The 15,749-nt window shown below is 36.2% G+C and overlaps 1 protein-coding gene across 3 annotated transcripts; it reads right to left on the bottom strand.

Moving 5' to 3' along the window:
- Positions 1 to 220: 220 nt before the first annotated feature.
- On the bottom strand, positions 221 to 3,186 carry LOC103432143 (scarecrow-like protein 21). 3 transcript variants are annotated; one of them, XM_008370307.4, is made up of 2 exons: positions 3,063 to 3,186; positions 221 to 2,230 (listed from the first exon to the last, which is right to left on the bottom strand). In XM_008370307.4, the coding sequence occupies exon 2, from the start codon at positions 2,022 to 2,024 to the stop codon at positions 411 to 413; it is 1,614 nt and encodes a 537-aa protein (XP_008368529.3). In that variant the 5' UTR covers positions 2,025 to 2,230; positions 3,063 to 3,186; the 3' UTR covers positions 221 to 410. The 3 variants fall into 3 exon arrangements, with proteins under 3 accessions (XP_008368529.3, XP_008368530.3, XP_017186908.3); XM_008370308.4 differs by having other exon boundaries at positions 3,031 to 3,109; XM_017331419.3 differs by lacking the exon at positions 3,063 to 3,186 and adding an exon at positions 2,938 to 3,060.
- Between the last annotated feature and the right edge of the window lie 12,563 nt (positions 3,187 to 15,749).

The following is a 15,749-nucleotide window of genomic DNA, read 5'->3' as shown; positions in this document are numbered from 1 at the left end:
AACAATGGCCTGTCGCAATGGGGAATTGAAGCGAGTATCCGAGCTCTGTAAGTTCCGAGGTAATTCAATCATACTTTGACACAGAATGTAGAGTGAAGAATGACATTCAATTGAGTACAAGTAGCGAGGACTTCAGCAACGACACCAGCTCCATCGCAAGGAGGAAGAACGTAAATAGGGCTGTAGTAGTTTGCAGGACAATTGCAGGGAGAAATGTTGATGCATACGAAAAAGGCTCATTTATTTCCGCTAAAGCATATAACCCTTGCAACATAACATAACTATCACGCTGCAGAAGATAACTTATCCGAACGAGAATAAAAAAAAAGAAACACAGAGGAGTTCAAACGAGAGCAGAAGATAACTTAGGGTTCAATACATGACCAAGAAACACAAATTTTCAAGTGTTTTTACCTCCATGCACAAGAGGCAACCAGTGGTTTATTCATCCAGCCGAGATATAAAGCTCCGTCTATCTCTTCAAGCGTGTACTTCTCAGAATAACTCTGCAGTAAAGTCTTGATTGTTGCATTTACGAAGGAGCTCAGTTGATAAGGCGAAAACCCAGCCATAATGAATCGTGACCTCCACTTACTGAGAGGCTCATAACGTTCTACCCTTTCCGCCCCCTCACAAGCTATAATGTTAACAATTTCTCGTGCCAGACAGTGCTGCTCGACATTGATCCGCTCCCTATGCTCCCTTGGCAGAGCTACATCAATTGAATCAAATACAGCCCTAAAATAGCTTAGCGTGTCAATGAAACGGGGAAGGAAAGGGGCTGTGTTGGTGTTTGATTCTTGTTCAACAAGAGTCACCACCTTGGGTGACAAACTCTTAGCAAGCCTCAACAACCGGTCCCTGTGATTATGACTACTCACACTCTCATCCGGCATGTGGTGCAGCATGAAGGCAAAATTCACTGCAATAGCCTCGCCAGGTCGAATCTCAAGGTCCTCAAGTTGAACCTCGGAACCAAAAATTCCAGCAGCATGGAACTCAAAGGGTACCTTACATGACTCCGCAAGCCTTGACAACCTCTGTCCCACAACACCAAGCCCGCCTCCCCGAACATAAGCCGATGCGGAATCATCTATGCCCGTGATCCTAATCTGTGGGGGTCCTCCTGGCCGAGTAGCTAAAGCCTGGATTAAAGTAATCCACTGAGTACCTTGAGCTACCTGAAAATCAATTATATGAACTCTACTTTCATCCTTCATAGCTTCTGCAATCGCCCCATTTGCAGACATATATCCGAACTTGAAATATGGGCAGACTTCATAGAGTATGTGCATGTACGAGAGGAGTTCAGCACTGGCAGGCTCCTTGCATCTTAGGGATGCACAGATAGAACTCCCCGACGAGGCCAACCTTGCAATAAGACCTTCCAAAATGTAAGCTCCTAAACGTTGGATTGGCTCACCTGAAACTGACACCATCTGACGTAGGATTGAGATCAACCATTCAGTCGTTGACATATCATTGTTTGCCAATGCTTTTGCACATGCGCAAAGCACTTCTGTCAAGTCACCTCTGGAGATCATCAACATCATCTGTTCCCGGTCTTCTGCTTCTGAATAATTTTGATTCGGCCCCCCCTCATCTATGATGTCGTACACGTCAAAGGCATCTGAATCATTTCCCAGCAAAGCATTTTCCAGTTCCCTCATTTTGTGACTCAGGTCATCCGTATCATTTGACATGCACGATTGGTTGACAGGAGAGCCACCAGACTGGTAGGAATGCAAATCTGGATGTGAAGCTGGACTTCCATTTCCTGAGAAATTTAAACTTGATGCAGAACTGCGACCAGGGTAGGCACTGGTTCCCGAGGATGACTCAAGGCTGCAGTGCTGTTCAAATCTTTGAACTGAAAGCTTAGTTCCTTGGACAACCTCATCAGAGGATGCTTGATGGTCAGCATTCTGGAAGGAAGGCCAACAATAAGACTCCGGCTCTTCCACAGGCTGTTCTCCGAACGGATGAGAAACATTCGGGATTACATGCTTGTAAGATTCTTGCATTTTCAGGATAGCCAATTCGTTTGATTGATCATAACCAAATGAAATGCTATTGAGCTTTTCTGGCACAAAATTTCTCAAATTAACTGACAACTCTTGTTATTTTAAGACTGAACCTTGACCACATCATAACATCCATCATAACCATCTTGGAAACGTTTGTCCAAACTCTGGTAGGAAACGGTGGCACATTAAAGAGAGTGCATACTCTGCAGAAAACGGTAACAAGACAGTAAGTGTTATCAAGACGAACAAAGATATTGTATTTCAAAGATCCTAGTGAAAAGTATTGAAGCAATCTCTTTGAGATGCCCACACGCTCTAGCTAATGTTGTTAAAATAATTTTTATCTTCGAGGCGTTTTAGCATAAACTGTAAAGTCGAAAAGGAGGACAATCCTATAGATATATGGGAATCGAGCGCATAATTTTCAGCTCAATCATTGCAGTAGCTTCATAACTCTCAGTTTATATTAAGAAAATGTTCAGAATAATCTGAAACTTCATTTCTGGTTTGAACAAAAAAGCAAGACCTTGGATTTAACCTTAGAATTATGAAACCATCGCCATATCTTTATTCAAACAAAAACAGAAAACAAGTTCAAACCAAAAGCGTTTCTCCTTTTTCCTGCATTTGTGGGAGCCAAAAGATCCCACTCCTCACCACAACTCAACAGCCAACCTACGAACCACCTTTAATGAAAACCTGCAGACCTCGGCTTCGCCAAGTTGGTTAGAACAGCGTGCTTCTCCCTATGCACGCAAATTCAAATCCCACTCCCCCAAGTTTACATGAATTTAGCGTAAAATATCATATCGTTTGTTAAAAAAATGAAAAGCCGAGACGAAATACTACCTCTCACTCTCACAACACAAGTTCATGCTTGAAATAACAAATTCAAAGCTACTAAACTTACCACCAAGTTATCACCTTCATCAAATAATCTAATTTGAAGAACAATAAAATAAAATAAAATAAAGAAATTAAAAGTATGAGATTTGGTGATAACCCGTTTGAGTTTCTGATGGGTTTTTGACAGACCTTAAGATGTGGTGTGAGGTTGATGATCACCCTTGAGCTTCAGTTTTCGTGTTCTTCTTTGCTTCTGAGCTCATATGTAAAGATCCAAAGTCTGTTGGTAAAACATCACCTCCCCACCTAATTTGCGTCTTATAGCACTGCTTATCTAACAAAAAACCCCATTCTTTTCGTGAATTACACTGCTGCCACTAACAATACGTTAGCGCGTAAGACAAGGATTGTATGTCTTTCACTTCCGATCCTCCTGTTTGTATGGTTACGATTAAGCTTTATATTACTATTTATTTTTGTCTTATTATCTTTATAAAAAAATAATATAAAATGTTAACATAGTTCAACCGTGACCACACAAAACAAGAAGATACAAAAGAACACTAGAAGTAAAAGGGCAGACAATCCTTGTCTGTAAAACAAACCCATTATTTCTTTTACATCTTGTTTTCATACCTTCATTATCCTTTATATTTTTTGAGAAAGAAAAGTTCAAAGGGCGAAAGAGAGGCTGCCCTGTTTTAGGAACATGGCATATTATGTCTTTTTGAGGACTCCAAGGAGGGATTTTAATCTTTTTTATTATGATTTTTGCAGATCTCTCACTCTAGGAATTGTATTATACTACCTAGTCAAGGTTGACTTGTGATATGAGAGCCTACTTATGAAAAATTAATAAAATATTGGACGATGAATTTTGCAATCATTTTTATTGAGAATATTAATCTTACATTAGAGAAAAAATGGACATCAAATAAGTTTACAAGTAATTGAGTTACTCTCTATATTACCATTTGAGTTTATGATGTAACTTCGACTTCGTCACTATATCACAACAAGTTTAATCTGCTTCCCTTCGGGTTTAATCTGCTTTGGTTGGTATAAGTTTCTTGGTTTGTCTTGTTTTAGTTCGGGAAAGTTCTTTTATTTTTATTTTTTCTGTCTCCAGCTCCGATTAGGTTTGTGTTTGTTAGACCTAGTTTTTTTTATTTTTTTATATTTTTTGGAAATTAAGGGTTGGATAACCATGAAGCATCTGATGAACCCCCGAATCTGTTCTGCGTCGGAGTCAACTCACCATCTGAATCGTTTAACTACGACCTGCATCTGCACAAACCCACTGCTGCAATTCATTCATCCTCGCCGCCACGTTCACTTGCGCAACTCCGTCTGCCTGCACAATCCACTCCTAATTTGCAATTTAACCACTTGTACCTGCATTCCCATGATGTGACAAATCGCAACGTCTGCACCACTGCCACCCTCCCTACACACAACCTGTTGCTCACATTGTACAGGAGCAGGTTGTCTATATGTGAAGGCTAATGGCTACAAATGTTTCACGTCATTCGATTTTTGTTGTCTACGTATTAGGCTTAAAAATTTACCACACGTGAGGGGTGTGTTGAGAGTATTAATCCCACATCAAAGATAGCAGCAACCTTCCATATATTTATAAGTAATTGAGCTACCTACCATATTGGCAATAAATTTTATGTTCGAACTTCAACTTCATTCAATTCATGGTTATCCTTTTCCATCGGATTGATAGACATAGTTATCCTTGTAAGTAATTGAATTATGTGCTTCTATTTTTACTTAGTACTACGGCTTAGTGGTATTCCGTTTCACTTGGAAGTGAGAGGTTCTAAGTTCGATTCTCGCTAAAGGCGAAGTTAAACCACATTATTATGGTAAGCCCATTTTAAGGCCCGCTCCTCTACCCCGGCCCTTAGTGTAAATACTATCGTTTGTTAAAAAATAAAAAAATAAAAAAAATATGTGCTTCAATTAGTCATGCTTACAGTAAGAATTTTATAAACTAAAGCCCAAAGACAAAGGGAGTAATCATGTTGTTTAACTTGAATTTACAAGAAGAAAAATGATCAACGCAGACTTTTTTTTTATTTTTACACATTTTTGTTTAATCATGTTCAATCTTTTCGTTTGATTTATTCAAATTTGATAGTAAAAAAAAATAAAAGGTGTGATCGTGTGAGAGATGCTAAAAAGTGTGTGTTTAGCTTCCTACAATAAAAAAATAAAATAAAAAAGATTATTTCAAGGTAATTTTGAGTCTTTTCTAGTGAGTATTTTAATTTTTGTTGGTGTGTTACCGAGTCCTCTTTGGTCTTATTTATAGTTGGTATCTTTGTTAATGGTGTTGAGCACAAAATTCACATTGTTATGAACACTAGTTGGTTAGTTCCTATTTGGAGTCGGCTATGCTCATTGTCGATGAGTGTCCTATTCATTATATTGCAGGTTTTATGTGTAGAATTTCTCATATGCCATTTATTAGGAATAAAGTTCATTTGCCTTTGGAATGCCATTTGAGTCTTCAAAGTTTGTGTTTGGATGATCTCAAGACTTGGATACGTTCTGTTGCTCATCCTCGAACTTGTCTCACTCTCAAACCCACCAGTATATTATGAACTAATTTGGCCAAGCTTGCCTTTTATGTTTTGTTCAAGTCTTTTAGATTGGGTCCCTCTTAAATATTGTTACAAGTATCATTTTTGACATTCGATCGGTTCTTAAATATAAAATGAAATCTCTATCATTTCGTTTTAAAAATATTCTTGATGGAAAATTGTTGGTCAACTCTCAATTAATTGCTTTTTGCGTTTCTAGCGAAAGGAGTGCGACATCCTTACTTTATTTTCTTGCTATTTGATTTGATAGATGTCGCTTATAACTTGGGTAATAGTACTCAAGCATTGAAAATTGAATTCACCCAAATAAATTGAGCAATACCAAACTAACTTGAAGGCTCGAAAGCGTGGCAGGTCTGCGTCCAAGTATATACAAGAATCCCCAGAGCCGTTTTTTCTGGCCACTTTATGCACAAGTCATACCACATATATATATATATATATATATAATGTCTGTGATTAAACGACGAATATGTGGGCCAGATGGAGAACAAACAAACACTACAACTTTGTGTCGTATATATCAATGAAGCATGACCCACGTACTTATATTTCCCAAAACACGTTTGTAGGCTGAAAACAGTTACGCCTCGTTTGACATACGTATAGAGCATCGGATACGACGAATTATACGAATCCGGTTGTTTGGTGCCCTTATCGTGTAAATAGTCATCGAACTATTTAGTTTTCTGGGTTTTTTCCATCACCAAGAACTAGGTCTTCTTCTTCTTCTTCCGTCGTTTGAGTTTTCTGGGTTTTCTCCATCACCAAGGACTTGGGTATTTTTACTGCAGACCAATTTCAACAGAAAGCTTTTGCTTTTTTCTCATGTGCTTCTGAGCTTTTTGCTTTCTAAGTTGAGGGTTTTAATTAAAGTGTAAATCTTCATCAATTTTATCTTGATTTTCTTTTCGGTAATTACGGACCGCTGCGGCCATTACGTTTTCGAATGCTAGATTTTGGAGGGTGGATTTCACTGAATCGGGACCCATGTTTCCTAGAAATTGAAAAGTTTTCGGATTTGGAGATTGGATTGTAGTGTTCTTCAGTAATCAATGGGTTGAGAAACTAAGAGGTGGGGGTTTACTGGATGGAAGGTTCATCGATGGAGTTTACTGGTGGGAAATGTATGAAGAGAGGAAGACGACAGCCTGGTTTTCTATTTTTCTTCCTTTATTTTTTTTTAAATTTTGTGGGTGCAATGTACAAAAAAAAAAAATCTAGAAAATTAATACCAAACACATTATTAAATAAACGGTATTTATTTCGATATTACACTAAACGTCAAACTAATTTAATTAGTATTATATAATAACTAATTATTTTATCCGACTGAAATAATCAATACAATTTGAGCAGACAAACGAGGTCTTAAACTATATATAACACGATGCTTCTCTTATCGAATTACACAAGTCACATATGCTATCTACCAAACTAGTCACGATGGAAGTGCTATCTACCAAACTAGTCAATAAAAAATAATCTTCATTAATATGCTAATTAATTAATTAAATTTCAAGGAAAAGCAGTTGATTTAGATTTCGTGCAAACAACAAAATAGTTATTATTACTCTTGACTTTGAAGACCAATTGGCAGGGTTGACTAGCCATAAATATCAAAATATATGATACAAAATTCAAAAATTAATTCAAGATAAGGACCTCTGTACGGAAAAGAATCATTCTTTCATCATAATCCATCAAATTATGTATCTAGGCCATTAAAATTTGATCAAACAAGTAGAAATAAAGGCTCATTTTAAAAGTAATAATAATTTTAACTGTTGAATTAAATTTTAATAGTCTGAATCCTCAAACTTGATTAATTAGGAGTAAGAGATCCGAGAGGATTCCTTTTCCCTCTCTACCTCCTGAGTTGATTTTGTGAATAAAATGCCAAAAGGCATTTCATCATATATTATCCCTAGTCATGGTTGACATGTGACGTTAGAGTCTATGAAAATTAATAAAATATTGAACGATGAATTCGGAGTCTTTCCTGTTGAGAGTATTATTCTTACATTGGAGAAAAATAGACATTGTATATGCTTATAAGTAATTGAGCTACTCTCTATGTTATGAATTAAGTTTAGCTTAATCATACTTAATAGATTTACTTAGTTAACTAATGAGTTGGTTGTTGATAATTAGGAAATATTGTTGTAATTGCCAGCCGGCAATATTTGCTTGGGTTGTTAATTTGGCCACTATTGAGTGTAGTTGGCCAATGGTCATTTTGATTGAAAATAATATAATACAAAAACAACAGAGAGCATTTGCTCAATCTTCTTCCCCAAGCCTTCTTCCATTGTTGTCTGAGCTATAGGTTGAGGTTGGAGTGTAGTTGCTAGTTCAATGGGCTGGAAGCAATGAGAAGGATGCCACATGAAAAGATTATGAAGATTTTGTGTCTCAATTTCCTACTTTCTAGTTTCAAAATTGTAACCTTGAGGACAAAGTTGTTCTCAAGGAGAGGGTAATACAATGAATTAAGTTTAGCTTAATCATACTTAGTAGCTTTACTTAGTTAAATAATGAGTTGGATGCTGATATTTAGGAAATATTGTTGTAATTGGTATCTTCGTTAATGGTGTTGAGCACACAATTCACGTTACTATGGACACTAGTTGGTTAGTTTCGAAAAAGGATCTTCGCCGGATCCTTTTCCTGGGGATCTGGAGGATCTCGTAACCATGTCCATTTATTGTACATTATGCGGTCAGTTTTTGTTAGGTACTATTTATATTTAATTTTAAATTTTAAATTTAAAATGATTTCTACCCAACGAAAACTGACCGTACGATATACGATGAACGAACATGATTACAGGATCTCCCGGACATTATCGATGAGTGTCTTCATATTCATTATATTGCATGTTTTATGTGTAGAATTTCTCATATGCCAATTCGTTACGTATTGAGCTTCTGTTTTTATTAGGAATGGAATTCATTTGCCTTTGGAATGCCATTTGAGTCTTTTAAGTTTGGGTATGGGTTTCAAAATTTTGATGCGTGCCGTTACTTATCTTCAGGCCCGTCTCGTCTTCAAATCCACCATTATCTTTGGTTCTTAAATATATAATGAAATCTCTATCACACCATTTTAAAAATATTTTTCATGGAAAATTATATGTCAAATCTCAATTAATTGCTTTTTGCGTTTCTTTTTTTTTGGTCAAAGGGAATTTTTATAACAAAGTCGACAAATTACAAAGACTTTGCAGGTAAAAGCAAGAAATAAAACAGCCCAAAAAAAAAAAAAGGATCGGTACAGACAGGACGTTACATATGCACAAAATGCATGAGTAAAGGTTCCTATCTATACCAAAAGCAAAAAGTTACATAGGAGTCCAAAAGCTAAGGCCCAATTGAAGAGGTCCAAAAGTGACCACACTAAAAAAACCTAAAAATCCTAAACAGATCTTCACTCGCCGCGTACGTGGCCGAAACGGTGAAGACACCACTGCAAGATGCACGGCTTGAACCCATTGTAGTCACTATGTAGGGGAAAACGTGCCAAATCTTCAGATCTAATGAAACCACATCAATACCGAACGTCACGATACTAGCCCTCAGCTGATACCAAGCACACAAAAGGAGTACGACAATTTTACTTTGTTTTCTTGCTCCTTGATTTGACAGATGTTGCTTATACGCTTGAGTAATAGTATTATAGTATTGAAAATCGAATTTACCCAATTAAATTGAGCATATTACCAGACTAATTAGGTTCGAAGGAATGGCAGGTCTCTGTCCAAGTACATACAAGAATCTCTGGCCACTTTATTCACAAGTCGTACCATATATATTAAATATCTGTAATTATACGACGAAGATGAGGGCCACAAGACGGAGAACCAACAAACACTACATTTTTGTGTCGTATATATCAATGAAGCATGACCCACGTCCTTACCTAAAACACATTTGCAAGCTGAATACAATTAAGACCATACATAACACAATGCTTCTCTTAACAAATCACATAAATAACATGCAACTACGTATCTATATTAAACTTATAATTTCTCCTCATTCAGCTTCTACATCTCACGGCATTCTGTCGAAACTCAAAATCGAATAATTTTATGGCCATGGAAGTGCTATCTACCAAAACCAGTCAATAAAAATAATCTTAATTAATATGCTAATTAATTAATTAATTAAATTTCAACAGAAAGGCCGTTGATTTGGACTTCATGCAAACAACAAAATAGTTATTATTACGCTTGACTTTGAGGACCAATTGGTAGGGTTGACTTGACATATGCATCAAAATATATGATACAAAATTCAAAAATTAATTCAACATAAGGACCAATCTACCTCCGGCGTTGATTTTGTGAATAAAAGGCCAAAAGGCATTTCATCATATATTGTCCTTGACCTTAAGAAAGCAAAGGCCTTTAGGCTTTCGCAAGCAAACTACCAATAGATTGTGGAAACTGGAAAGTTGGTTGAATATATCTGTACGCCTTTTATTTTCATAGTTGTTTTCATGGACTTTGGGTTTCGACTTTACTTTCGATTGAGCAGTTATATTTAGATGGCGTTCAAACTGTAAATAGATATCGCGTCTGCAGTGCATCATGCCTTTCGCAATATGTAATATTATTATATGTACGTGGTTTATTGTAATGGGAATGAAGTTTGAAGTAACTACTCTTGACGGGACATGATGCCAATCCGTTTTTGAAGTTACTAATGTAATGGGAATGAAGTTTGAGGTTACTACAGTTGATTACTAATGAACGGTTAAGATTAAATGATTTTCAAAATCTTCATAAAGAGAACTCGAAAAGAAACCTCATCCGTATACTACCTTCTCACAATGCGAGATTGCACGTTTTCTAAAGAGGCTATGCACATAGAGAGGGATGGTTATCAACCTTTTCATTCGGAGCTTCTCAAGTTATCTTTTGGGCTCTATTTTTATTTGGGTTGATGTTTAACTTGAGGATTGGAATAATCACTATTTAAAGATCAACTCTTTATAAGTCAACTAAACAAGAAATTGTTTTAACTGTTTGATTAATATTTGTCAAAATTTTAGTGTTTAAGTGAGAAACATACATTATTTATTTATTAGATAATGGTTAGATGAATAAACAATTTCAAATTTAGTTTTGCACATATGAAAAAAAATCAACTCTTCCAAAAATCAACCAAGTTTATATTTGCACACATAATCTTCAAAAATAGAAGCTTCGGATTATCGTACAACATTGCAAAATAAAAAAGAAAGACGAATAGGTAAAATGAGAGAGTTTCTGACCTTCCTCATATATAAAGGAGAGATGTTCATTGTGCTACAATTTAAAAAAAAAAAAAAACTAAAATAAAATTACAAATAGGATCATTTTAGGACCCGTCACTTACTTACACACACGTGAATGTAAAGATAAACGAACTCTGTACGACTGAGCAGAAACTCCCACAAAATCCCTATGACTATTCAAGCCTTTTGTTATATATGTGTTTCAATAAATTTGAGTGAGTTTGTTCTTATCATACTATGCACATATTAAGGCATGAAAAATGTGGTCAATATTAAGTATAGCCACCGTCGTTTTCTACTTTATAAATTTGAGTGAGTTTGTTCTTATCATACTATGCACATATTAAGGCATGAAAAATGTGGTCAATATTAAGTATAGCCACCGTCGTTTTCTACTTTATTTGATCGTTCTGCTGCCTGTTTATTAAAAGTGTCGCCGGCCTGGCCATTTGTACCGATGACTAACAAAGTAAATTTATTTTTTGAATAAATGATATTATCTACACTAAATGAATGGAAGAGTGGGTCAAACCTCACAATGGGCTAGCAATAATGTGGTTTAAATTCGCCTTTAGTGATAATCGAACCTAAGACCCATTACTTACAAGTGAAGAAGAATACTACTAAACTGTAGTATTAATTAAAAAGAATACGTTGGACATTTTATTAGAGATAATCAAAACCTTTATGCGACGTCTTTGACTGTTGATATAAGTAGAAATAGAATACGTGAAGTGACATCTTTATGAATTAAAGGTTTTAAAGTTGAGGTTTTGGAAGAATGTATGCCTCTTCAAAGTCAGCGGATTAGATGTTCAAATTAAAGGAGAAAGGCTGATCGTAGTGGGGACTTTTAACACCCATGATCAAGTTTAATAATTAAAAGGAAGCTTTGCTAATACTTTTTAGTTGCTGGAAAGTCAAGGATTCCCACAACTACGTTTTGATGAAAGATCAATTTGGGAATATTGATTGGGATTATTCATAAAAATACTACCTAGTAAGATTAATACACGTGGATTAAGCATGTATAATACTCGAGTCCAAAAATATTCTTCACCTGCTTTAAATGAAGCAGACGTGACCTCGGTAAGTTTGCCTTTATATGCTGGACTGAGTATCATACACGCTTGGTATAAAAGTTCAAGCTGCTAAACTCAGCATAGCTAGTAGGCCTCAAAGGTTTAGCAAGGACCAGAGCCATCCCTCAAACCTGGCAAGACCTGAAAGGTAAATTAGCCCAGCAGATCTGGATAAGGATGAGATCCAACAGAGTAAAAGACGAGATAACAATTCCTATAATCATGACCCATTCATAGCCATGATCTCCGATATGGTTACTAGCCTTCCTTATTTGGACCCTAATGATACCACTCATCATGTTTCCCTAAGAGCAACTCAACCCTTGTGGATTGCTCGGGGGATAGGCGAGAGAAGAAGGGCCCCAGGCCCTGTGGATTTGCTCCAGCGTGAAGGAGCCCGAGCGGAGGGCCTGTGAAGAGTTGACAGCCCGAGAGCCTGAGCTCCGGGCCTTTTTTAAATTTTTTTTCTGTTAGGCGCATGCAGCCCACTTGAGCGTGGGGGCGCGTCGCCCGACAACTTTTAAGAAAAAACAGAAGCCTATTCAGACTTCAAAGTTACCATTGGGAAGCCACGTGGCTTCCCACGGTCCGTTTGATCTTAACGGCTATTTAACTTGGACCGTTCGATCTCAACGGTAAAAAAAAAAAAATCTTATTTAATATCAACCGTTCGATCTGAGATCAACGGTCGATATTAATATGCTTTATAAATAAATAAAAAAAACAAAAAAATAGTTTTAAAATTAAGAAAAGTTACTGTTGTGACACGTGGCACAATCTGGAGTGTTGGAATTCAATTTTTTTTTAAATCCAACGGCAGAGATTAATTATTTGAATAAAAAAATTAAAAAAATCCAAAAAAAATCTGAAATTTAAAAAAAAAATGTTTCTACTTTTCTATAAATACCTTCTCATTGTAAAAAATCCGAAAAAATATCTTATCGAAATCTACGACCAATAATAGTTGTTTTGGGTAAATGACACGTGGTGTAACGACGAGAACAATTTAAAATATCTTATCCGAAATTACAAGAAATTTATTTAATATTATTTTGTAAAAAAAAAAATTAATAAATATTTTATTGCTTATTGCTAGGGCTATTTAAGTGCAAGGGTGAAGATGCAAAAGGCAGTTACTGTTCATTATGGCAGTTATTGTTCACTGGGTGGATTAAATAGTGGATTGCCTGGGGGGAGGGCTCAAAGGGTGGAGTTGCTCTAGCTGAAAGAAACATGTTACCACATTGCTGTATCATTTTTGTTGAGTTTTGGTTTCAAATATTTGTTGTATATTTCATTATGAAGATTACAAGCAAATGAAGGCAACTCATATAGAGAGCCGAAAAGAAAGCTACAAGAAATTGTAGGCTAACTACTCCAACACAATTGCCAAAAATTGCTCTAAGAACATCTCCAATGGTTGGGCTAAAAGTCAAATATTTTAGTTCGGAAAATTTAGCTTTTAGTCTAGAAACAACTTTTCTGCTCTAACCGTTATGACCTAAAATTTTAGTCTGGGATTATTAAAGAATGAACTTAGGCTATTTTTGTCTTAAATTAAATTAAAAAAAAATATGTAGACTATCGTAAATTAATTTTATGAACATTTTAATCTAAAAAAATTTAAATTCCGATAAATATTGAAAAATCACTGAAATTTTCACAAAGCAAGCCTTCAACTTTCATCAATCTTTCAACCCTGGGCTAACTTTCAATTCACCAACCGTTCAACACAAAATTTTCAATTCACCAACTGTTCAACACCAAACTTTCAACTTTCACCAACTGTTCAATACCAAACTTTTAACTTTCACCAACCGATCAACTTTCATCAATATTTGTTGATCACACAACCTTTCAACCTTCAATCATCCTTTATATTCACCAAGGATTTGGTTGAGCATGTATGACGCCGAGAAGGTGAACGTTGATGATGTTGGTTAAGCATTTATGTAATAATTTTAAGTGTACTATGTTGTTATTTTCTAGTAATATTTTCTAGTAATAAATTTAAGTGTCTTCTTGTGCAAAGTATTTTGTCTAGTACGTTGGATAAATTATTGAATGGAGGTTGAATTATTGAATGCATCTATTCTACATCAAAGTGTGGAATAATAAGTACAATATTTATTGAAGGCATCTAGATTAATATAAACAATACAACCGATAATACATAAACCACATAAACTTAATACAACCGATAATTCATAAACCACATAATTAATAAACTACATAAACTTAATACAAACGATAATTAATAAACTTAATTAATAAAGCACATATTTCATACACTACATAAACTTAATAATCATATCCACCATCTTCACTTGGTGATAGACTTCGTTGAAATCTTGGGATAGAGGGTGTTCAGAGGATTCATTATCTTGAAACATACTCCTTGAGGCGGACTTTCGCAAAATTTCCTTTTGCTTACCACGTAAGAACTTCTTCCTCTCTGGATTGTATTTGCTGAGATCCTCCATCATGAATTCAATTTCAAACCTATCTTGCTCCCTATCCGAGATTTCCTTCATTTGCAAATGCATTCAGGTCGTTTCTTCTTGGTGAGCGCTATGAGTTTCGTTCAATTTTGCAATTCCGGTACCAAAGTGTCCACTCATCGAATCTTGGGACTTCCCTTTTTCTCCTTGCTTCATTTTGCTTATCTCTTCCTGGGGGCCTTGCAAAAGAAGGAGATGAGGTCATTTCATCGACACCTTCATTTCCGGCATTTGTCTATGCGGCTTCACGTTGAAATAATCTTTCCCATTGTTGGTCTGCATCGGTTCCCCACCTCGGACAATCCTTGAGGAAGTCCCAAGCATGTTGCAACTTAAAAACTTGATTTTTTGGTGTTACTCTTGTCTTGTAAATTTCCATTGCTTTGTCATCCTATGCAAAAAATACATAAAAATAATTAGTTACAAAATAATATTATGTACATGACAAATAAAATATCAAGAACAAAACTCACAATTTCTGTGACGCTCCTTCCACTAGCCATGCCAACTACGACTCTCTTCAAGCTTCCCTTCCATAAAGTGCATGCTTTATTGATAGTGTTCCACCGATCATAAACACCAACACCATCCCGCCCGCTGCCATTGCAGTTTTCTTGAAACTTTGCAATGATTTTATCCCACAAAACCTTCTTATTTTGATTTGTGCCAATTGCACCATCTTCGCTAACAGAAACCCATGCCAAGAATAAAGCAACATCTTCCCCACTGGTCCAATTAGGACCTCTAATATGCTCTCTTGCCATGTTGAACAATTTGGAAATGGAAAGAAATGGTAGAAAGATAAATTGGAAGAATTGTAAGAGAAAATTGAGTTTTGTGTAGATGTTTGAACAAATACATCGGTATTTATGGAGTTTTTGAATGAATTTTGAGTTAAATAATTTTTTTTAATTATTTTAGCCGTTGGATTTAAATTTGGGCCGTTAGATCTTTTTTTTACCGTTATTCGATCTTAATTGTTGGATTCAATTTATTTTAAAATAACATATTATAAAAAAAATGAAATTTGAATCTAGACCGTTGGATCAATCAATGGTCCTTAAATCACAGCCCTCGGATGTAATTATAGCCGTTGGGAGCCCAAGTTGGTGGCCGACACACGGCCTAACAGAGGGGCCCACCCTGCCGAGAAACCCTTGTAGGCGCACGCGTGGGGCGCGTTGGAGCCTAGACGGGCCGAGACTAGCCCAATTGTAAGCGAGTCCACTCGCACATGGGGGAATTTGGGGGGGGGGGGGTATTTGGCCCAGCTTTAGCATTTGGCTTTTAGCCCAATGTTTTAGCTTAGGTTGGAGAGTGTTTGGGGGGGGGGGGGATTTGGGGAAAAATTTGGCATTTAGCCCACCATTGGAGTTGGTCTAACAAGTGGAAAAG

The sequence above is a fragment of the Malus domestica genome, chromosome 03 (genome assembly GCF_042453785.1).
Source record: "Malus domestica chromosome 03, GDT2T_hap1".
Taxonomy (NCBI): Eukaryota; Viridiplantae; Streptophyta; class Magnoliopsida; order Rosales; family Rosaceae; genus Malus; species Malus domestica.
Note: the sequence above shows the minus strand (reverse complement) of the source record. Positions and strands in the feature narration are given on the sequence as shown.